This window comes from Heterodontus francisci, chromosome 10, assembly GCF_036365525.1.
Source record: "Heterodontus francisci isolate sHetFra1 chromosome 10, sHetFra1.hap1, whole genome shotgun sequence".
NCBI lineage: Eukaryota > Metazoa > Chordata > Chondrichthyes > Heterodontiformes > Heterodontidae > Heterodontus > Heterodontus francisci.
The window spans coordinates 46,893,767-46,918,296 of record NC_090380.1 but is presented as its reverse complement, the minus strand read 5'-3'; the positions used below and the strand labels follow the sequence as shown (position 1 = coordinate 46,918,296).

The window sequence follows — 24,530 nt, the reverse complement described above, 5'->3', positions numbered from 1 at the left end:
CAGCATTTATTACCTATCCTGAATTGCCCTTGAGAAGGTGGTGGTGTGTTGCTTTCTTGAACCGCCTAGTCCATGTGATGTAGGTACACCAACAGTGCTGTTAGGAAGAGAGTTCTAGGATTTTGACCTAGTGACCATCCTTCTCATTGTTTATCACATTTCCAAGTATATAATCTGCAAACTTTGAAATTATGGCCTGTATACCCAGGTCATTAATGTAAATTAACAAGAGCAGGGGTCCTAATACCATACCCTGGTGAACACCATTGTCTACTTCCCTCCAGTCTTAAAAATAACAATTCACCATTACTGTTTGCTTTCTGTCCTTTAGCCAATTTTGTCTCCATGCTACCAATGTCTTTTGAACTCTATGGGCTATAATTTTGCTAGCAAGTCTATTGTATAGTACTTTATCAAACACCTTTTGAAAGTCCATATACACAACATCAACTGCACTACCCTCATCAGCCCTTTCCATTACTTAATCAAAGAACTTGATCAAGTTGGTCAATAACATGATTTGGCTTTGACAAATCCTTGCTAGCTTTCATTTATTACCCCATATTTTTCCAAATAACAATTAATTTTGTCCCAGATTACTTTCTCTGAAAGTTTCTCCAACACAGGGACATGACTTGACTGGCTTGTAGATGCCAGGTTTATCTCTAGTCCCTTGTTTAAATGGAGTTGTGGGGTGGGGTGGGGGGGCAGAATTTGCCATCATCCAGTCCTCTGACATCACCCCCATAAAGAAACAAAGATTTGCATATATATAGAGTCATAGAGAGATACAGCACTGAAACAGGCCCTTCGGCCCACCGAGTCTGTGCCGACCAACAACCACCCATTTATACTAATCCTACATTAATCCCATATTCCCTACCACATCCCCACCATTCTCCTACCACCACTAGGGGCAATTTACAATGGCCAATTTACCTATCAACCTGCAAGTCTTTGGCTGTGGGAGGAAACCGGAGCACCCGGCGAAAACCCACTCGGTCACAGGGAGAACTTGCAAACTCCGCACAAGCAGTACCCAGAACCAAACCCAGGTCGCTGGAGCTGTGAGGCTGCGGTGCTAACCACTGCGCCGCCCATATCAAGCACCTTTCATGATCACAGGACATCCAAGGCACGTTACAGCTAATGAAGTACTTTTGAAGTGTAGTCACTGTTGTAATGTAGGAAACATGGAAACCAATTTAGAGCAAACTCCCACAAACAGCAATGTGATAATGACCAGATAATGTTTCGTGCAGCTGATTAAGAGATAAATATTCCCTCTGCCTCCACAAAAATATATTTTTTTGGTTCCTAGTCAGCCCACCCTTCCTTTGAATACCCTAATACTATTTCGGCATTTCTCAAAAAACTATTGGATTCGCTTTTATCAGATTAGCCACTAATGTTTCTCATACTCTCTACCTCTCTTATTCCTTTTATTTAAGCTCTGCCCTGTACTTTCCATATTGAGTTTGGTTCTCTACTGTATTATTAACTTTACAATTGTAAAAACCCTCTTTTTCTGTCTCATTTTAACCTCCATATCATTATTCATCCAGAGAGCGTTAGCTTTGGATGCCCTCCTTCCCCCCTCATGGTGATATATCTACTCTGTACCTGAACCATCTACGCTTTGAAGGCCACCCATGGTTCATTGACTGTTTTGGTTGCCAGTTCTGATTCCAATCCACCTGAGCCAGATCCCTTTACAACTCACTGAGGTTAGCCCTTCTCCAGTTAAGTATTTTTATGCTTGATTGCACCTTGTCATTTTCCATAACTATTCGAAACCTGATGATAATATGATCACTGTTCCCCAAATATTATTCCATTGAAACATGGTCCACTTGCCCGACTTCATTCGCCAGAATAGATCCACCACTGCTTCCTTCCTTTTTGGACTGGAAACATACTGATCATGTAAGTTCTCTTGTACTTATTTCAGGAATTCTTCCTCTTCTTCACACTTTTACTATACCAGTTTATATTAATACAATTGAAGACCCCATTGTTACTATGCTGTAGTTCTTAAATCTTTCTACAAATTGCCTATTATTTTGCTCCTCTATTTCCTTCTGATTATTTGGTGGCCTGTAGTATGCACCCAGTAGCATAACAGTTCCCCTGTTGTTTCTTAATTCCAACCAAACAGACTCGGTTTTTGTTCCCTCAATGACCTCATCCCTCTGTAGTGCTATAATACTGCCACGTCCTCCTTTTGTTCCTTCCCCAGTTTTCCTATATACCTTGCAGCCAAGAATATTAAATTCCCAATCCTCATCTTCGTTCAGTCAGGTCTCTGTTATTGCCACTAACACTATCATAGTCCATGTGGTGACTTGTAACTACAGCTCACCAATCTTATTTACTGCACTCCATGCATTTACATACTGGCTCTCCAAACCCATCTTTGACTGCTTTGCATTGGCACCCCTCCCTTCTGATCTCTCTTATTTCTAAATTATTCTTTACTCTAGTGCTATTTGTCTTTCCCAGTCCTCTGTGCACCTGGTTTCTCCTCACTAATGTTTCATCCTCATGCCCACCCCCCTGCCAAATTAGTTAAACCTTTCCCCACAATACCAGTCAACCTTTGCAGGAGGGCATTGGTCCTAGCTCTGTTGAGGTGCAATCCGTTCATCTTGAACAGGTTCTTCCTGGCCCAGAAATGGTCCCAATGTCCCAGAAATCTGAAGCCCTTCCTCCTGCACCATTTCTCTAGCCATGCATTAATTTGTTTTATCCTAATATAGTCCTTAGCCACAGGAAGCATGTGGCTAGTGCCTACCACTGCCACAGCTGGTGAGCTCATTTGGCTTTTCATACTCCGTATAATGGAAACATAACCATCACCTTCACTTTCATGTCTTTACTAATTTACCACAGCTAAAATGATACTCACTTTCAAAAAAGCCAGTGGATCAGGCTTATTCTTATCATCAATAACACTGAGAAAAGACAATATCATTTCAAATGTAAATGCAAAACAAAGCTCGCTGTCTACAGTCTCACTGCCAATCAACTGACAGCAAGTGTGGGAAATAATTTAGAGCATCTAGTCACTGCTTCCATCTCACCCAGCCGACAGAATTATCTATTAGATATTTTCTGATTTAAATGCTGCAGAACTCAATATCTTGCAAAACACACTGTGGTGGAGACAAATATAAATCATTACCAGTGCTTGAAAAATGGAACCAATACAGATATCTTTCCTCAGTAATATCAAAGGTAATGATTTGATCTCTGCTTTGAAATAATGGGAAAATTAAATGAGCATTTAAATTGATTATGTTCTAAACTAAAATAGAAGTCGATACTCAGAATTTGTATTTGCTGAAAGATTTTGTCATTCATTTTCTTTTCAAGTATCTGACAATCAGCACCCATCCTGCAGAGGACACGATGACAGCAGTAAAAATGAAGTGCCAATAAAGTAATTCACATTTGTTTAAAATTGAATTTGTTTTAAATGCCTAAATAATCTTGTCATCTCCTCTCCTGCAGGGACTGACTGGTGCTGGCACAGGTTCCAACGGCACTCAGCTTTCATTCGGAACATAGGAACAGCAGTCTATCATTCAGCCCCTCAAGCTTATTCTGCCATTCAATCAGATCATGGTTGTACTTCAACTCAATTTACCCTCCTTTGCTTTGTAGCTCTTGATACCCTTACCTAAAAATAATCTGACAATAAAAACAGAAACTGCTGGAAATACTCAGCAGGGCTGGCAGCATCTGTGGAGAGAGAAACAGGGTTAACTTTTCAGGTCAGTGACCTTTCATCAGATGATGTCTGATGAAAGGTCACAGGCCCAAAATGGTAACTGTTTCTTTCTCCACAGATGCTGCCAGCCCTGCTGAGTATTCCCAGCAGTTTCTGTTTTTATTTCACATTTCCAGCATCTTCAGTTTTTTGCTTTTGTAAAAATCTGACAATCTCAGTCTGAAAACTGTCACTTGACCCAGCATCTGCAGCCCTTTGGGGAGAGAAGTCGAGATCTTTACTACCCTTTGTGTAAAAAAGTGCTTCCCTGATTTCATTCCTAAATGGCCTAGCTCTAACTTGATTATGCCTCCCTTTGGCTGGAATCCCCAATAAGAAGAAATAGTTTCTCTGGATCTATCCTTTTGAATCCTTTTATCATTTTAAACATCTCAATTAGATCACACTTCAACCTTCTAAATTCAAGGAAATATAAACCAAGTTTATCGAAACTGTCCTCATAATTTAGCCCTTTAAACCCCAGTATCATTCTGTGCTGAATCCCCTCCGAGGCCAAGAACAAAAGGGAAGGTCTGTGACAGGATGGAGGGCAGGAAAGATTAAATCAAAAAAGGTTTAATAGTGCAAGGCCAAAAGGAGTGGTAATGGGACAATCAAATTAACAAAGTATGTGTCTAGAGGAGATATGAATGACAGGATAGCTGCTGTCCAGACGGAAAGTAAGGAAAGCCAGAGAGAAATGAGAAAAATAAACAAGCTAGCAGAGAAACCTGAAACAAAATGGGGGCAGAGGTTATGATCTAAAATTGTAGAAATATACTGCGTGGGGTCAGTTGGGTGTGTGCGCGTATACTGTGTCTGCGTGTAAGTCCACACGCAAGCACATCAACCAGTTCCACGTGCATGAACTGGGTCCGTACACATGCATTAGCAACTGGGTCCGCACGAAGTGGGAATCTTCCAAGTCATCTCGTGCACATCTTCTGGGTCCGTGTTCACATGTCTACTCCAAAATACTGGAAAATGCACCAAATAGAATGAAACATGCTGCCAAATATTCCGAAAGTAAATTTCCAGATAAAAAGTACAATACACCCACTTCTAAAAATGCCACTGGACCACTGCTGACAAGTTAAAATAAAGTGCGGACTCTCTTTGTCATGTAAAGGTCATAATGCACTCATAACTGTAGCAGATCTATTAAAGGAAACATCCCTGACAAGATTGAGTTACCACTTCAAAGCAACCCTCACAACTTTCTATAGGAAAAAATAGTGTTTTTAAATATAATTATTCACCTTTAAGGAGTTGCATTAAACGTCATTTCATCTGTTAAACGACTGTATTGTTATAAGAAAACCTACCAGACTATGATACAGAAAGGGAACTTTTTTATAGCAATATAATCACTTCGAGCAGGGTGATGATATGGTGTAACATACGAGAATGCTAAGATCAACCACAGGTCAGGTCTCTCCCCACATAACACCACGGAGGCAGCAGTCTGTCTCTGCTTGTTGCATTCCTACAGAGACCAGGTAAAATCAGAGGAAAGTCTTTGCCTGGTTTCTGTGCTCATCAGCTGCTGAACAGCATTGGTATAAGCCAAGGAGCAGGCCAGTTTGGCCAGAGGAAGTTTGTATCCCAGTGAGAGGTTTATGATTAGAAAAGGAGAATAATGCTGGATTCACACATTCACCAAAAAAAAACTGATCTGACATTACATTGTTTGTGTAAAATACAAAGAAAAACTGGTTTGCATCTGTGGAACACTCATGGAAGGACAAATAGTGACAGCAACTAACATGACACTGTAGCAGCCAAGCATTTCTGACTGAATGTAACTGAAAATTCCCACTGAAGTCAGAAGAACCCTTCAAAAAGGAATAAGGAAGTTTTTTTAATTTACCTGCCAGTGAAGGATGATGCTCCAGATCAAACCCAGGGTAAGTTTATGATTTCCATCCACTATATCACTTCCTCCAATATTTACCAAGTCTACCTGTGGAGTCAACAGAGGATAAACGTAACTAGGCATGTTTGCTTGACAGCGTATTTTTGCAAAGACTGGCCAAGGAATTCAGCCAGGATTGTTCAACCAGCAACTGACAAAATCTTCGACAAGAAATCCAAACTCCAAAACAGAAGCATAATATAGAGTCTATGTTTAATGTGTTAACAGTTACTTGAATGAGTGCAATTGTCGAAGTGAATCAATTGTTGTAATAAAGAACAAAGAAAAGTACAGCGCAGGAACAGGCCATTCGGCCCTCCAAACCTGCGCCGATCTTGATGCCTGTCTAAACTAAAACCTTCTGCACTTCCGGGGACTGTATCCCTCTATTCCCATCCTATTCATGCATTTGTCAAGATGCCTCTTAAACATCGCTATCGTACCTGCTTCCACCACCTCCCCCGGCAGCAAGTTCCAGGCACTCACCACCCTCTGTGTAAAGAACTTGCCTCGCACATCCCCTCTAAACTTTGCCCCTCTCACCTTGAACCTATGTCCCCTAGTAACTGACTCTTCCACCCTGGGAAAAAGCTTCTGACTATCCACTCTGTCCATGCCGCTCATAACTTTGTAAACCTCTATCATGTCGCCCCTCCACCTCCGTCATTCCAGTGAAAACAATCCGAGTTTATCCAACCTCTCCTCATAGCTAATACCCTCCAGACCAGGCAACATCCTGGTAAACCTCTTCTGTACCCTCTCCAAAGCCTCCACGTCCTTCTGGTAGTGTGGCGACCAGAATTGCACGCAATATTCTAAGTGTGGCCTAACTAAAGTTCTGTACAGCTGCAGCATGACTTGCCAATTTTTATACTCTATGCCCCGACTGATGTAGGCAAGCATGCCGTATGTCTTCTTGACTACCTTATCCACCTGCGTTACTACTTTCAGTGACCTGTCTACCTGTACGCCCAGATCTCTCTGCCGGTCAATACTCCGAAGGGTTCTTCCATTTACTGTATACTTCCCACCTGTATTAGATCTTCCAAAATGCATTACCTCACATTTGTCCGGATTAAACTCCATCTGCCATTTTTCCGCCCAAGTCTCCAACCGATCTATATCCTGTTGTATCCTCTGACAATCCTCATCACTATCCGCAACTCCACCAACCTTTGTGTCGTCCGCAAACTTACTAATCAGACCAGCTACATTTTCCTCCAAATCATTTATATATACTACAAACAGCAAGGGTCCCAGCACTGGGGCGGCACAGTGGCGCAGTGGTTAGCACCGCAGCCTCACAGCTCCAGCGACCTGGGTTCAAATCCAGGTACTGCCTGTGTGGAGTTTGCAAGTTCTCCCTGTGTCTGCGTGGGTTTCCTCCGGGTGCTCCGGTTTCCTCCCACATGCCAAAAGACTTGCAGGTTGATAGGTAAATTGGCCATTAATAATTGCCCCTAGTATAGGTAGGTGGTAGGGAAATATAGGGACAGGTGGGGATGTGGTAGGAATATGGAATGAGTGTAGGATTAGTATAAATGGGTGGTTGATGGTCAGCACAGACTCGGTGGGCCGAAGGGCCTGTTTCAGTGCTGTATAACTAAACTAAACTGATCCCTGCGGAACACCACTCGTCACAGCCCTCCATTCAGAAAAGCACCCATCCACTGCTACCCTCGGTCTTCCATGTCCGAGCCAGTTCTGTATCCATCTTGCCAGCTCACCTCTGATCCCGCGTGACTTCACCTTTTGTACCAGTCTGCCATGAGGGACCTTGTCAAAGGCTTTACTGAAGTCCATATAGACAACATCCACTGCCATTCCTTCATCAATCATCTTCGTCACTTCCTCAAAAAACTCAATCAGGTTAGTGAGACACGACCTCCCCTTCACAAAAACATGTTGCCTCTCACTAATAAGTTCATTTGTTTCCAAATGGGAGTAAATCCTGTCCCGAAGAATCCTCTCTAATAATTTCCCTACCACTGACATAAGGCTCACCGGCCTATAATTTCCTGGATTATCTTTGCTACCCTTCTTAAACAAAGGAACAACATTGGCTATTCTCCAGTCCTCTGGGGCCTCACCTGTAACCAATGAGGATACAAAGATTTCTGTCAAGGCCCCAGCAATTTCTTCCCTTGCCTCCCTCAGTATTCTGGGGTAGATCCCATCAGGCCCTGGGGGCTTATCCACCTTAATGCTTTGCAAGACGCCCAACACCTCCTCCTTTTTGATAACGACATGACCGAGACTATCTACACTCCCTTCCCTGGACTCATCATCCACCAAGTCCTTCTCTTTGGTGAATACTGATGCAAAGTACTCATTTAGTACCTCGCCCATTTCCTCTGGCTCCACACATAGATTCCCTCCTCTGTCCTTGAGTGGGCCAACCCTTTCCCTGGTTACCCTCTTGCTCTTTATATACGTATAAAAAGCCTTGGGAATCTCCTTAATCCTGTTTGCCAATGACTTTTCATGACCCCTTTTAGCCCTCCTGACTCCTTGCTTAAGTTCCTTCCTACTGTCTTTATATTCCTCAAGGGCTTCATCTGTTCCTAGCCTTCCAGCCCTTACAAATGCTTCCTCTTTCTTTTTGACTAGGCTCACAATATCCCTCGTTATCCAAGGTTCCCGAAACTTGCCAAACTTATCCTTCTTCCTCACAGGAACATGCCTGTCCTGGATTCTAATCAACTGACATTTGAAAGACTCCCACGTCAGATGTTGATTTACCCTCAAATAGCCGTCCCCAATCTAAATTCTTCAGTTCCTGCCTAATATTGTTATAATTAGCCTTCCCCCAATTTAGCACCTTCACCCGAGGACTACTCTTATCCTTATCTACAAGTACCTTAAAACTTATGGAATTATGGTCACTATTTCCGAAATGCTCCCCGACTGAAACTTCGACCACCTAGCCGGGCTGATTCCTCAATACCAGGTCCAGTACGGCCCCATCCCTAGTTGGACTATCTACATATTGTTTCAAGAAGCCTGGAGATCCTGGAGAAGCATGTTATTGATGCCCTTGCCCTGAACTCGCATCTTTCTCTAGTTTCTCTCCTATCTCCCCTCATGCCCTCTCCAAGCTCATTTTGTCCATGAGACCCACCTGCTGTTCCCTCAATCCTATTCCCACTAAATTGCTGACCACCCAACATCCCCTCTTGGTCCTTACATTAGCTTACATGTAACTTTTCCTAGTTTTGATGAAAGGCCACCGACCTCAAACCCGACGAGCTGGGAGGTGGGGGACGAGGCCCGTAAAACGGCAAGGGAAAGCAGGGGTAGATTGCCCATCATCTTCCCACCGCCGTGCCATCTTATGTGATTAGGAGGGCGCTGTCCTTCAATGGTATCCTCTTCTTCCGGGTGCAGTTTCCACTGCTCCCAGTGGCACTGCTGAGACTGGTGAGCTGCCTACCCTCCAATTAGCAAGGAGCTGATGTGAACAGCCACCTCAGCAGCAGCTGTTGACAAGATGTGCCCCTGGGGCCTGCAGACCATTGAAATAGCATTGCTCCACTCTCCCGCTTTCGGACCCATCGGTGGAACCCCCACGACAATAAAAATATTCAGCCAGTTAACTCTGTTTCTCTCTCCAAAGATGCTGCCAATACTGCTGAGTATTTCCATCATTTTCTGTTTTTATTGTTAACTGTTCTCTCTCTTCAGATGTTTACCCTTTCTCCTTTAAATGTGCCATCATCAATCCCTCCTCAAAAAAACAACCCTTGACCCCACCATCCTTGCAAACCACCACCCCAACCTCCCTTTCCTCTTCAAAGTCCTTGAACTTGTTGTCATATCCCAAATCTGTTCCCATCTGTCTCAAAACTCCATGATTAAATCCTTCAATCAGGTTTCTGTCCCTGCCACAGAACAGAAATGACTCATCAAATTCACAAATAACATCTTATGTGACTGTGACAAAGGTAAACTTTCCCTCCTTGTCCTTCTCGACTTGACTGCAGCTTTTGACACTATTGACCACACCATCCTCCTTCAATGTCTCTCCACTGTTGTCCAGCTGGATGACATTGCTCTCACTGGTTCCATTCTTATCTATCTAATCGTAACTAGAGTATCACTTACAATCGCTATTCTTCTCACTCTCGTACAATTACCTTTTGTGTCTCCAAGGATCTATTCTTGGTTCCCTCCTATTTCTCATCTACATGCTGCCCCTTGGCGACATCATCAGAAAGCACAGCGTTAGTTTTCACATATATGCTTACGACATCCAGGTCTACCTTTCTCAACACCTCCAGTGTCGCTACATTATCCGACTGCTTATATCTGACATCCAGTAATGGATGAGCAGAAATTTTGTCCAATTAAATATTGGGAAGACTGAAGCCATTGCTTTCGGTCCCCACTCCAAATTCTGTTCCCCAGCTACTGACTCAATCCCTTTCCCTGGCAATTGTCTGAGAGTAAATTAGACTATTCTCAGCCTTGGCGTTATATTTGATCTCGAGATGAGCTTTTGACCACATATCCGCATCATCACTATGACCACCCATTTCCACCTCTAACATCGCCTGACTTCACCCCTGTCTCACTTCATCTACTGCTGAAACCCTCATTCATGCCTTCGTTACTCTAGACTAGATGATTCTAATGCACGCCTGGCTATTCTCCCACATTCTACCCTCTGTAAACTTAAGGTCATCCAAAACTCTGCTGTTCGTGTCTTAACTTGCACCAAGTCTTGTTCACCTTTCACTCCTGTGCTTACTGACCGACATTCGCTCCCAGTTAAGCAATGCCTTCATTTTAAAATTCTCATCCCTGTTTTCAAATCTCTCCTTGGATTGGCACCCCCCTCCCGCCCCCCACTCCAACCCCAAGCCCCCACCTCCCCCCCCCCACCCCACCCCTGGACCCATTTCTGTAATCTCTTGCAGCCCCACAATCCTCTGAGATATCTGCTCTCCTCTAATTCTAGCCTCTTGAGCATCTCTGATTTTAATCGCTTCATCATTGGTGGCCATGCCTTCAGTTGCCATGAGCTCTGGAATACTCTCCCTATACCTCTCCGACTCTCGACCTCTCTTTCCTCCTTTAAGACGCTCCTTAAAACCTACCTCTTTGACCAAGCTTTTGGTCATCTGACCTAATATCTGCTTATGTCAATCAGTGTCATATTTTGTTGTACAATGCTCCTGTGAAACACCTTGGAAAATTAAAGGTGCTATGTAACTACAAGTTGTTGTTGTTGTTTGATGTTCTGTGATACAGTAATGGGTTTAAGCAAGAGCTATGGGCCATTTAAAACTGAAAGAGAAGTAGACTTAATTTCTCAATTATCGGCTGTAGATGACATTCCTGTGAGACAAGTCGGCAAATGCTACCCAGTGAGATAAGAGCGCCATGAAGTGATGAGGCACGAATTGTTTTTGGTCTTCCAGCCAGATACCAGTGGGAGGTTAGCAAGGCAAGATCAATGACCATTTAGGGGAGTCAGTGGGGGAATCTTTCCCATTTTCTAGTTCACCATCAAGTTGCATGTGGTCAAGCTGTGTAGTAAATTGCCCACTGTTGTCAGTTCTTAAGGGTTCTTAATGCAAGCTGTCTTTATACTTGAACCCGACTGCAGTGCAGAAAGAAACTTAGTTGTCCCACCAAAAGTGTAAAGAGAAGACTCCAGTTCACATCTCTCATTCCTTCAGCACAGCCCTGCAGAACTCCACCTTAAAAGTCTGCAAAGGAAACCCGACTGAGCCTGAATGCCGGACCCGGAAGTGCAAGCTGACCCGACCCGACCCGAACCCGACGCATGTCGTCGGGTAGCAAGCCTTTACCCATGTACTGGCCTGCTGCCCGACCCGACCCCAATGTGTTGGGTTCGGGTCAGGTCGCACCTCCGGGTCCGACATTCGGGCTCAGTCAGGTTTCCTTTGCAGACCTTTACCTCTACATGATCATTTCCTTCCCCATTTCTCATGGCTGTCCATAAGTCAGCAGAAAATCTTAAGTGCACTGGCCTCTGCTTTCACTTACATACTCTAAAGCCATCACTCCCCTCAATTTATCCCTTATGACCACACTTGCTGTTTCATCATGCCCCACTATTGTAAGCAGGTATAAACATGGCGAGTGCAGAAAGCCCTTGCCGAGGGCTCTTATTTATCTGTTTCCACTCTTCTTGGAGGAGAAGTTCACATACAACAGAAGAGAGGCAAGCAACTTTGGAGGATATCTGAAAATGCACGGCTATTGAAGAGGCCCCCCCTTGAGAAAAAGGGAAAAGATATATTAATTAGCATCTGAGGTGACAAAGCTGGACAGTTGGTACTAGCAAGGATTAATGGGCATCTTTCCCAACTCTTCTCTTTCAGTCTGACACTCACTCACCTCCCCAGCATGACAAGCCGCTGTGACATCGGGCCATTAGTGATCTTCTAAGTGTGTGTCCTCTATACTACATTCAAACTCTTTCTCTCTTCCCTTTTTCTAGGTCCATGAGACAATGCAGACACTACTGCCTTGAAGAGCAATGATGAAAATCTTGATGATAATGCACCATCACTCACTTTTACAACACCAAGCACCAGCAGAGAGATCAGCATCCTCTATGAGTTTGAGGGGGAGTACATTGGGGTGGTCCAGGAGCATGTGAACATGAACAGGTGACAACGGCAAGGAGTGCCAAGGGAAGAATTTACCAGAGGGTCATCCCCCATCTTAGCTGTGCTGAATATAGAGTTGCAGACTTCATATTGCTGGTATTTTTCTTTAAAAAGCATATCTGTGTACCAGCAATTGATGAAAGCATTGGACTGCCTGCCAGGGAGCTTTCAAAATCTGTCAGATAGTGTTCTGGATGACACTAGCTGCTTCTGTTTTCATGGGGCTCTCTGCATGACCATCTACAGTCAACCGTAGACAGTCTGGTTAACCTGATGATTGATTATGCTGAGGTCTTGTTTCCAAGCAGCCAGCCTTTACCTCGCAGTACAGGTGCAAACAGCAGGAAGTAGTTCAATGAAGCAATATAGAATCATGGCAGCTAGCAGGACAATAGGCACAGACCTGCAAGATGGGCTGCTGTCATCACACACCAGTTGCACATTAATGGTGTGGAACAATTTGTTTTTCATACAGATGGCCATGTTGTATGAAGGAGCCTGCGATGCGGGTGCAATCATGACCATCCGGTAAATAGGGAAACCCTGCAATCTTAATCAACCTTTGAGTCTTCTCCTGCTGCTACTGGACGTCCATGGGGAGGGTGATAAACATGTTGGCTCTGGCAAACAAGACACCAGTCATCAGTTCAGTACAAGCAGAGACTGACTGATGTTACTGGTATCCCCTGTTCCAGGCTGCAAACAGCCAAAGGCAAAGAAATTACAACAATAACAATCTGTATTCATATACATAACAAAATGTACCAAGGCACTTCACAGAAACATTATCAACAAAATTTGACACTGAGCCACATAAGGAGATGCACCTGAAGTGCTGTAACCTGCAAGGCTATGGACCAGGTGCTAGTAGGTGGGATTAGATTGGACGGCTAGTTTTTTCAGCCAGCGCAGACACAATGGGCTGAATGGCCTCCTTCTATGCCGTAACTTTTCTATGGTTCTAAGGGTATATTAAGGTAGATGACCAGAAGAGGTAGGGGTTAAGGAGCATCTTAATGGAAGAAAGAGGTAGAGAAGCGGAGAGGTTTTGGGAGGGAATCCCAGAGCCTAGCACCTTGGCTCCTGAAGGCATGGCCAACATTGGTGGAGCAATTAAAACCAGGAATGTCAAGAGGCCAGAATTAGAAGAGCACAGTTATCTTGGAGGGTTATGGGGCCGCAGGAGATTGAGAGATAGGGGGAGGCAAAACCTGGAGAGATTTGAAAACAAGGATGAGAATTTTAAAATCAAGGCATTGCTTAATTGAGAGCCAATGTAGGTCAACGAGCACAGGGGTGATGGGTGATGGGTGAACGGGACTCGGCACGAAGAAGAACACCAACAGCAGAGTTTTGGATGACCTCAGGTTTACGGTGGGTAGAATATGGGAGGCCAGCCTGGAGTGCACTGGAACAGTCAAGTCTAGAGTAACAAAGACATGGATGAAGGTTTCAGCAGCAGATGAGTTGAGGCAGGGGCAGAGCTGGGCGATGTTACGGAGGTGGAAATAGGCGGTCTTCGTGATGATGTGGATATGTGGTTGGATGCTCAGCTTGGGGTCAAAGATAACACCAATGTTTGAACAGTCTGGTTCAGCCTCAGACAGTTGCAACGGAGAGTGATGGAGTCAATGGCTAGGATGTTAAGGGTTGCAGTGACTTTGACTACAATGGGCAGTGCTGTACTAGATCTAGCAGTTGGTCTACTTGATGAATGGCACAACGTATGGTGAGATGGTTGGAAACACCTTGCCAGCAAAATCCACATCCCATTAAAGAATATAAAAAAAACCTCATGTGGAGCATAGACCTGCTGAGCCAAATGTGCTGTAAATTCTATGTAACTCAGTCACTGCCTCAGTGGAGCAACAAAGCCTCCTTATACATATTCTTTCTGGAGTAAACTGCAGATATATTCACTGTCCAGAGGTTATGACAGCAAATAAAATAACAGATATCAACTGTAAAGGACCAAGTACCCACAAGGTAGTGCAACAAAAATATATCAACTTTATTGAAAGCAGCTGAGAAATCCTTTGAATATCATTTGAAATGGGTGAACAAATTGTTACTGCCCATGCTTTGTTGGTGGGAGCAAGAAGTAGTGTTAGACAGCAAAGTCAGGAAATTGATTTGCCACCTCAATGATACCTCCGAACCCCAGTTTTCATATTTAATGAGGTTCTCACCTGTTCCAGATGGGAGTTCTAACCACCAGAAATATCTTACCTAGGGAAATTAAAGTGAATTCTGCAGCTAGTGCAAACAGGGCATTTCATTTTTCACCCAATAACATCCTGTTTGATGTAAATGGAGCAGTAAAGAAACTAAAAGCACCTCCACAGGTTCTGCCCTTCAATGCCCCAGTTCCCAATCTTAGCCTCATGATGTTATGAAGGCATTGAGGCTCTCTAGGGAGAGGAAGGGAAGATTAGCATTAAATTCACCCCTAAACTGCCCTCATGCATCTTCAACAAAAAAGTTAGAAAGCGGCATTGGCACTGCGACCATGTCATCTCACAGTTCTCTCAACCGCAGCTGGTCCAGAGGATAGAATTGTCCAAAAGTAGAGAAAATTGGTTAAAATTGTGCAAGTTTATCATCATAACAATTGGAGAAAGCTGTTTACATTTTCTTTTTTGAATTCAGTATTTTATAGTTTTTTTTAAAAATAAACTTGATCTTTTGAACTGGTAGTCCAGTAAACAGTGGCCTACAACAGCTTTAAAACTCTGTGCACCACAGTCTGATTATCATCCAGATTCCATCAGTTCACATAACCACACAACTACTTACATTGTTCTTCTGCAAAATTTGTAGTGCTCGGTTGACATTGTTCAGCGCATGAACCCTTGTGCATCCCTTTTCTTTTGCCTAGAATTATGAATACACAGGGATAAAAGATATATTTTTTAGTAAAAATCTAGATTTTTATCTCCCATCAACTGGAGAGAGATCTGCTGAAGGCTGTCTAACTCCTCACCCCAATCCTCTGCAGCCAAGGAAATAAAATCACATTCTAGCTAAAAATTCATTTGGTAACAAAGTTCAGTGAATTGTAAGCACAAGTGACTTGAGAACAAACTGAGTGATTTAAGTGGGCTTCAGCACAATGTGCTGCAAGCTAAGGACAAAACAAGCATGACAACTCCAAGAGCTCTCAACAGCTTATGAATTCTTGTCATTCACGACTTGACACGAGGAGATAGACGCCTGGTATCTGCACAAAGATGTTCGTTCAGGGTTTCCACTGACATTAGAGTCATAAAGTCGTACAGCATAGAAACAGGCCCTTTGGCCTACCTCATCCATGCCGACCATAATGCCTATCTATACTAATCCCACCTGCCTGTATTAATTCCATATCCCTCTATGCCTTGCCCATTCAAGTACCTGTCCAGATGCCTCTTAAATGTCGCTACTGTTCCTGCCTCCACCATCTCCTCTGGCAGCTCATTCCAGATACCCACTATTCTTTGTGTGAAAAATTTACCCCTTTAATCCCCTTTAAACCTCCTCCCTCTCACCTTAAACCTATGCCCTCTAGTTTTAGTCACCCCTACCATGGGAAACAGGCTCTGACTATCTACCCTATCTATGCCTCTCATAATTTTATGTACCTCCATCATGTCCCCTCTCAGCCTCCTTCGCTCCAGGGAAAACAGTACCAGTTTATCCAATCTCTCTTTATAACTCAAGCCCTCCAAACCAGGCAACATCCTTGTGAATCTTTTCTGCACCCTCTCTAGCTTAATCAGATCTTTCCTGTAGTGCAGCGACCAGAACTGCACACAATACTCCAAATGTGGCCTAACCAACGTCATGTACAACTGTAATGTCCCAACTCTTGTACTCAATGCCTTGCCGATGAAGGCAAGCATGCCATACGCCTTCTTCACCACCCTGTCTATCTGTGTTGCTACTTTCAGGGAACTATTATGGCAGAGATTCTACACCAGAACAATTGGAAACTATATTATTTGTAAAGCATATTTCATGTGCAAGTTGATCCTGGTGTTCCAATAAACATGCAGAGCTGTACTGGTGATGAATACATCAGAAAGAACAGCTATTTGCTCTGTATACACATATAATTGGAAATCAATCTCGTTACAACAGCTCAGTAACTCCTAATCAGGGGCGGAGGTTCATGTTTGAAATCTGCCCGTCAAACTTACTTGTTTAATACATTTGGCCAGTATTCAGTCTGACCACAAGATAGAATGCCATGTGAAAAGGTGCTCTTTTCATCATGGTCACAGAAGAAAAGGGAAAGAAAGGAGGAAAGTAAAATTGAGGTATGTCCATTAGACACACCTGAATCACACTCTTACTGGCCTTAAATGAAATGAAAACCTATCATTGTGGCCATTGTGATGGAGATGTTAAGTGAAATAAATATAGTAGGACTTTTGATATTATGATGTATGATATTTATTTCTTGGAGAGATGGTAATCCATCTTTAAAAAAAATAATTCAAATTATGATTGTAAATAGATTTTTAAGTCATTTATCACAAAATTGACAATTGCCTGATTCTGTTGTATAGCAGGCCTGGCAAATGTAATTTGCAAGCAGGCTTCCTGCAAAGAAATGGGAACAAATCACTCTGAAAAGACAAATGATTTTCAGAATACACTGATTTAAAAAAGCTGCAGGAGATTTCCTGACCCTCAAAATGAAATGGGTCACTTCATCACAACACTGTTGTAACAGTGAGGATGTCAGAAAAAACATAATATATTTCAACATTGACAGTGTGCCAAATGCAAGTTAAAAATGGCTAACAATCTTATTATCCATTTTCTATTCATCACTTCTCCTTCCTTCACTATCTGTCCATCTAAAGCTGTCATTTATAGTTTGCTGACTTTATCTCGTATACTACCAGTGTCTGAAGGAAAAGAGACATAGAGTAACTCCATTTATGGCATCCACAGTATCTATCGACATAACTAATTTGAGAAACCTTGGGCAGATTTTAACCATGCTCACTGCATAGCTTCAGACCTTCCATGCTAAGGGGACAGTTAGATCATTGTTTCCAATGATTTCAAATATATTGTCATCAGTACATAGCTTAAACAGTACAAGATGGTTTCCTCAAAGTGACCTCAGACAATTGCCATGAAACTGAAATTACTGCAGTTGTACAGTAGATTTTGCATCGATTCAGTACAATATTTCTAGTATACATGGCTCAGAAGACTTGCTATGAAATCTATAGTGTTTTTATTTTTGATAAACCACAAACAGGTGTGAATAAGAATGATAAATCTTGGAGTCAATTATAAAACACGATACGTAATAAATAAAGTGAAATAAAAGTTCCTAAAATCTGTAGTTCTACACAAATAAAGGACACTGTCGTACCATTACTGATCACATTTGTCCACATGTTAAACTTGTACAACTCAAGGGAAAACAACATGCATCTATAATCTATCAAAAAATCTTTATACTTGCTGCTGAGGTTAACAAAATTGAGTAATGTAAATTTCCTACGTACTAGATCATGGCCAACAAAACCCTCCAGAAGTTCCAGAAGCCTTCTTCCATCACGAAGGTCAGTGAATAAATCTTCAATCGAAGGTTTCCCAGCCTAGATGAAGAAAGAGAAAATTATTTACAAGAAACAATATAGCCTACCATAGACATCTAACTTCCCAGCTGAAATGAAAAAATGTTCAGAATTTCATTTTGGTTGAGAAGTATTATTTTATGTTTGTAGTACAGTATTTAAATATGAAAAATTCACTTGCCAGTCAGCACTTATTACATTTTCCTCATAGTCATTGGAGGTTTTCAACACATAGCAAGAAGGTGGCAGTGAACAGTATGCTAAGTTTCACTCAGGGATCCTAACCTAAATGACTGTATTCAGAACAGGTTCAAGAAACTAAACAAGTTCAAATCCCCAATATATATTGCGCACAATGTGCAACAATATTGAATAACTGTCTCCAGGTATCATTTGCGACATTTTGCACTGCGATAAGAAACAAGCAGAGTTTTCAGGAAGTAGTGTCTACATACATTCAGCTCATTTATATTTCTAATATTTCTTTAAAAAGGCAGTATTTATTAGGCAGCACACATACAATATATATATAAAATAAAACTGATAGCATGGAACCTTTCTTGTTTGTCCACCAAACAATGCTGCTGGAATTGTCATAGGACGAGATCAGCCCAAAGCAACTCAGCATCCTTTTACAATAGACCACAATCACAGAAGAATATTTGAAGGGAAACAACAGTTTTAAATACAGAAAGCGCTTAGCTGAAAAGTTTTTGTTTTAAACAGATGGCTCAGTTTGGAAAAGTTTTTTTTAAAATGACCAAATTATTTAAGTTAGAGATATTATAAAAGGGAAATTGAATTTCTGATCTTTTGTAGCCATTCGATCACAAACTCCCAATGCAGCATTGTCCCTCCTTGACCCTAACAATATACCTCATCCCAACCTATTAAGTACACCTTCACTCCACAATTGCATCTCCATTATCCACATAAACAAATTGCTGTCAATTGAAGTTGTATTTGATTGCACTAAAGTCATTTCTTGTAGAACTCTCACAGCTGTTATGAGAGGAAACCTTCATTTTATTATTCTGGGCTGGCTTGAAACCCAGCTTCCATGAGTGAAATGACAGCCTCTTCAGATTATTCCACTGCAATGGAATGATTCTTCTGGATGATGATACCTAAACATCATTTACAGATGCATTAGGGAAAGTAGGAGATTAGCATTCATCAAGCCTCAATGCCATTATTATGAGCAGGATGTAAAACAGCTACCTTATTATTTGGGGTTTTCCAATGAATATTTCCTAGACTTTGAATATGCTTTACTTCACCATTTCCAGCCTGTGACAATTAGGAATCGACCTTATGCCAGGTAAAATCAATTCACTCTCCTCCACTGAATAAAAAATAAAAGTTGGAGGTTTGTGCCGCTTATAAGACTATTTATTTCTCTCTGGAATCTCTGCTGGTGAAAGCAATAAAGTCAAAATGGGTAAACTCCTGACTTTTATTCAGTAGGGCTCCCCATCAGCTAACACAACACAGAAAGGGAGGAGGGAGCACAGGATACAGATTAACCATCTTCGAATCCCAGATGCCAGTTAAGCAGTAAAATAAATTCAAAATACTGCAGATGCTGGAAATCTGAAAGAAAAACAGAAAGTGCTGGAAATAGAAGGTCTGGCAACATCTGTGGAGAAAGAAGCAGAGTTAACGTTTCAGGTCTGTGACCTTTCATCAGTTCCGAAACGTCATCTCTGTTTCTCGCTCCACAGATGCTGCTAGACCTGCTGAGTATTTCCAGCACTTTCTGTTTTTATGCCAGGTTAAGCAGTATTGGAGTGGATGAAGAAGCTCTTGGAAAGTGGGGAGGTCATCCAGAAGTTGTGGTTCATATTGGAATTAATGATATTGGGAAGAACAGCATTCATATCCCACAAAGAAAAAGTGCTGGGATAAAATCCTGTCCTTCCTATATCATAGGATAGACAAAGACTCAAGGGGATGGCTACTGCTGCCAGAGGAAACTTGGGTCGAGACATGGGACTTCCTGACCAATTTTCCTGTGTTGGTGCAGTTTACATATGCAGGTTGAGTACTGATCAGAATCCCCACCAGCAAAAGGCAGCTCTCTACCACTGCAGCATCACTCCGAGAGATGGTGGCATTTAAGGAGGCAGAAGCACCTTGTAGACCTGGAATATTAGGTCATAGATGGTATTACTATCAGCAGGCAATAGAGCTTGCAGGGTAGGTATGCAGGCAAGCCATTTCAAAGGGAAAATGATTTGGTTAGACCGTGAATCCAGAATGAAAGTGCATCTGTTGTGTGGGTTACATCAGCTGTAATTCAGGAAATAGTCATGTCACACAACTTGGTCTGCAAATTTGAAGCTTTCCCCACTTAAAAAAAGAATCACTGTAGCTTTCAAAGCAATTTAAGGTTATAATAAAGCCTTTCAGACTCACTGAATTTCAAAAGGCAAGAATTGGGCATAAAGTAATGTGTTTTGTAAAGTGATGTATACTCAAACGCGCCCACACACAAAGCATGCAAGTAGATTTCCTGTTGTGTTGCTCATGGTGTGCCAAAGGATTGATTCTTTGATAACATCTGGCAACTAATTTATGTTGACTGAATCTGTCGAGTTACATTTTATTAAAAAAGCAAATATCCTAGGAGTTTTACGAGGCATCCAGTTCCATAACTGACCATTTCTTTCTGAAAACAGTAAAAAAGTCATCATTACTTTCTCCATATTTCTTTACCGGTATGATTTTTAATCTGTTAACATTGTTACCAGTTAAGAATACACAGCAGGATGGTACATAAGATGCACCAGTTGGTGGTAGATACTTGTGGGCTGCAATTCCATTCGAGCACTATCGGTCTGTCATCAGTAGGCTGGTGGTTCATCTCAGGCTTCGGTAGAGTGGTCGTGGGATACTGCAGAACTGAACTTTGATAGTACTGCAGTGGAACTGCTGGTCTTTGGCAGTATGTGGAGGGTTTTGTGAAGGGAGGAGCTGGAGTTTAGTAGAACTGCAGAAGTCAAATCTGTGGTTTGGCTCACTGGTGGATTCCTGGTGTATGTCAGCACGGGAGAAGAGGACATGTGAATAAAAGCAATGACATGTCTGGCAGCACTGGTTTGCGGCTTTCCACAGGATTTCCGCAAACAATGAAGTTGGTGCTTTGTAATGGGTTTCCAGACATGTATTTCTGTCTCACTGTCTCACACACATACATAAAGCTGTAAGAATATGAAAACATTTGAATTTCTAAATATTGAAAAAAACTTAAGTTAACAGAGTATTTCTATTTGCTTTCAAAATTAAATGCTTCTTTGTGTAAATTTGGAAAAGTGAACTCAAATTAAGATGAAGAAGGATATTGGATGAATTTTAATTCTACCCACTCCAGCAGAAACTGGGCAGGTAGGCAGTTAAAATTCAACTGGTGACTTACCCACCAATCTCCAGCCATTTCCAATTTTTACCAGCACTTCTGGGATAGGCGGCTAAGGTGCCCGATGAAAGCTTCTGGGGTCCTTTTTACATATGCAGATGGAGGCCCGATGATGTTATTGAGCTCTTACTACAATTTTAACTCTAGCCTGAAGGGGAAGCTGTTGCGGCTTTCCTGTCAGGTGAAGGGTTATTGTAAGACAATCAAAGCAAAACAAGCCATTCAAGCTAAGTTTTTCATTTTTGTTTGTGGGGCCAGGAAGAGCAGCAATGTACTTTAATACTGGAATTTTCTATACAGCATCACCTGTGCTGTAAATTCTCATCCTTGTTTTCAAATCCCTCCATGGCCTTGCCCCTCCCTATCTCTGTAATCACCTCCAGCCTCGCAACCCTCTGAGATATCTGCGCTCCTCTAATTCTGATCTTTTGAGCATCCTTGATTTTAAGTGTTCCACTTTTGGTGGTCGTGCCTTCGGCTGTTGAGGCCCTGACCTCTGGGATTTCCTCCTTAAACCTCTCTTTCCTCAATTAAGATGTTCCTTAAAACCTACCTCTTTGACCAAGTTTTGATAATCTGCTTGAATATTTCCTTATTTGGTTCAATGTCAAATTTTGCTTTATAATACTCCTGTGAAGTGCCTTGGGATATTTTATAAAGGTGCTATATAAATGCAAATTGTTGTTATTACAGCTAAGTGCTGATAGGTAAACATTAGAATTTTAATTTGGAATGTTGACCTAGTATTTTACCCTGTAAAATCATCTCATTAGGAAGTCCACACCATGTGCAAAATTTTTAGGGTATAGACAGACAGTGTAGGTGATTTTTCTAAAACGATGTTGGCCTCAAATATTTATCTTTTCAGTTGACTGTCTCTCTGCATATTACAGTAGAGACTGGAGTTTAGAAATATCAATTGCAATGAAATAAAATGCCAATATGTTTCCAAACATAAAGTTCTGAGTTTAGGAGGACTCGGTGACACCCATTATTTATAGTCCTGAAGCTCGACATTAAATATTACCATTTCCTACTTCAACATGGTTTGGAACTCCCTCAATGCCAGTGTCATGAAGTTCTCTAAATATCTGTACCACAGGAATGTTTGGGGTTTGTGTACTTTCTCTGCTAATGTTCAAACATCACATCAAGCCCCTAGCTCTGCCAGCCATGGGCAAGACTATGGCCCAGACATAGTGGCAGGAACAGAGGTGGGCACCTTGTTAAGCCAATTAAAAGGCCAACTGAGGCCATTGATCAGACGCCGATTGGAATTTTTCAGTCAGTCTGCAGGTCTCCAGCGGCTTCGGAAGCATGGCTGATGCCTGGAGGTAGCCTCTTTGTGGCAGACTGAGGGGCCAATGCTCCAGGGTTACTTTGAGGCACACCCTCCCCCACAGCCACAATACCTACTTGACCGCAACTGTGGCCTGCCGTGTGGAGTGGTTCCCCATCCCCAATGGTGGTCTGACAGCTGTGGCCATTTTTAATTTCAAATATAAGTGGTGATATATAAGCCTCAACATGGAGACGCCTTCTCTCTCCCTTTTCTGCAATGGCAAGCTGCACATCCTTTGGTGCTGGAGGGTCTCCTACTGGCTCTCCAGCTTTGAGAACCCGCCCACTTACCCTTACTTGGATGGCAAGCGTGCCCTCTGGCCACTAATTGGCTAACCTAGCAAAAATCGATATCAGTTTACTGCTTTGAACGGCGTGGGGACAGGACCCACATTTGATCCTGACGTCGGAGTCCCGACCCAAAAAATAAAATCCTGCCCCATGTGCATTACTTGAGATCTATCCATGTCTCATTCCTTCTGCACCATATTTTTCTCTTCCTCCTTATCTGTTTCATTTTACAGAGCCACAATAACCACAGATCAAGCTCAGAACAATGTTGCCCTTGGATAACAAACCAGTGTTAGGCCAGCTACGCTCACCCACACACAACAAAGGACAGTAAACAATCTTGAACGGCAACACAATGTAATTAATATTTTGAACAGGAACATACCGAAGGTATGTTTGCTAAATTTGCTGATGACACAAAGATAGGTAGGAAAGTAACTTGTGAAGAGAACATAAGGGGGCTACAGAGTGATATAGATAGGTTAGGTGAGTGGGCAAAGATCTGGAAAATGGAGTACGATGTGGGAAAGTGGGAAATAGTCCACTTTGGCAGGAACAATAAAAAAGAAGCATATTATCTAAATGGTGAGAGTTTGCAGAGCTCTGAGATGCAGAGGGATCTGGGTGTCCTAGTGCAAGAATCGCAAAAGGTTAGTATGCAGGTACAGCACATAATTAGGAAAGCTAATAGAATGTTATTTTTTCACGAGGGAGAATTGAATACAAAAGTAGGGAATTTATGCTTCAGCTATACAGGGCATTGGTGAGACCACATCTGGAATACTGTGTACAGTACTGGTCTCCTTATTTAAGGAAGGATGTAAATGCATTGGAAGCAGTTCAGAGAAGGTTTACTAGACTAATACCTGGAATGGGCAGGTTGGCTTATGAGGGAAGATTGAACAGGCTATGCTTGTATCCGCTGGAATTTAGAAGAGTAAGAGTTGATTGAAACATATAAGATCCTGAAGTGTCTTGACAGGGTGAACATGGAGAGGATGTTTCCCCTTGTGGGAGAATCTAGAACTAGCAGTCACTGTTTAAAAATAAAGGGTTCGCCCATTTAAGACAGAAATGAATAGAAATTTTTTCTCTGAGGGTCGTGAGTCTTTGGAATTCTCTTCCTCAAAAGGCGGTGGAAGCAGCGTCTTTGAATATTTTTAAGGCAGAGGTAGATAGATTCTTGATAAGCAAGGGGTGAAAGGTTATTGGGGATAGGTGGAAATGTGGAGTAATCAGTTCAGCCATGAACTTATTGAATGGCAGAGCAGGCTCGAGGGGCCTACTCCTGCTTCTAATTCATATGTTCTTATACCAGGACACACCAGTAACAGTCAGAGTTAGTTGATTAGACTTTGTAACATTTAAGGTACAATGAACTCTGGGTATGATTCCCGCTAGCAATAGGGAGACTACCAATGCTGAGGGAGCAAAATGCAGCCAATACTGCAAGAGGAATACCACTGCAGCACCACAGAGAGAAGAGGTTAGAGGTTAGGTAGGATGTCCATGTTTTCTAAACAGAATCCTGGACAACAAATTGGCTCAGATTGAAAATGTGAGTTGC

General features: G+C 42.3%; 1 protein-coding gene across 5 annotated transcripts in view; it reads right to left on the bottom strand.

Moving 5' to 3' along the window:
* Nucleotides 1–24,530, bottom strand: part of dmd (dystrophin) — a 1,950,296-nt gene that overhangs the window by 1,623,451 nt on the left and 302,315 nt on the right. For all 5 annotated transcript variants that reach the window (XM_068040560.1, XM_068040554.1, XM_068040555.1 and 2 more), the window contains exons 3-5: nucleotides 17,842–17,934; nucleotides 15,128–15,205; nucleotides 5,643–5,735 (exon numbers count right to left, since the gene is read on the bottom strand). In XM_068040560.1, the coding sequence (XP_067896661.1) occupies nucleotides 5,643–5,735; nucleotides 15,128–15,205; nucleotides 17,842–17,934 (264 nt within the window). The remainder of the gene's footprint in view (nucleotides 1–5,642; nucleotides 5,736–15,127; nucleotides 15,206–17,841; nucleotides 17,935–24,530) is intronic.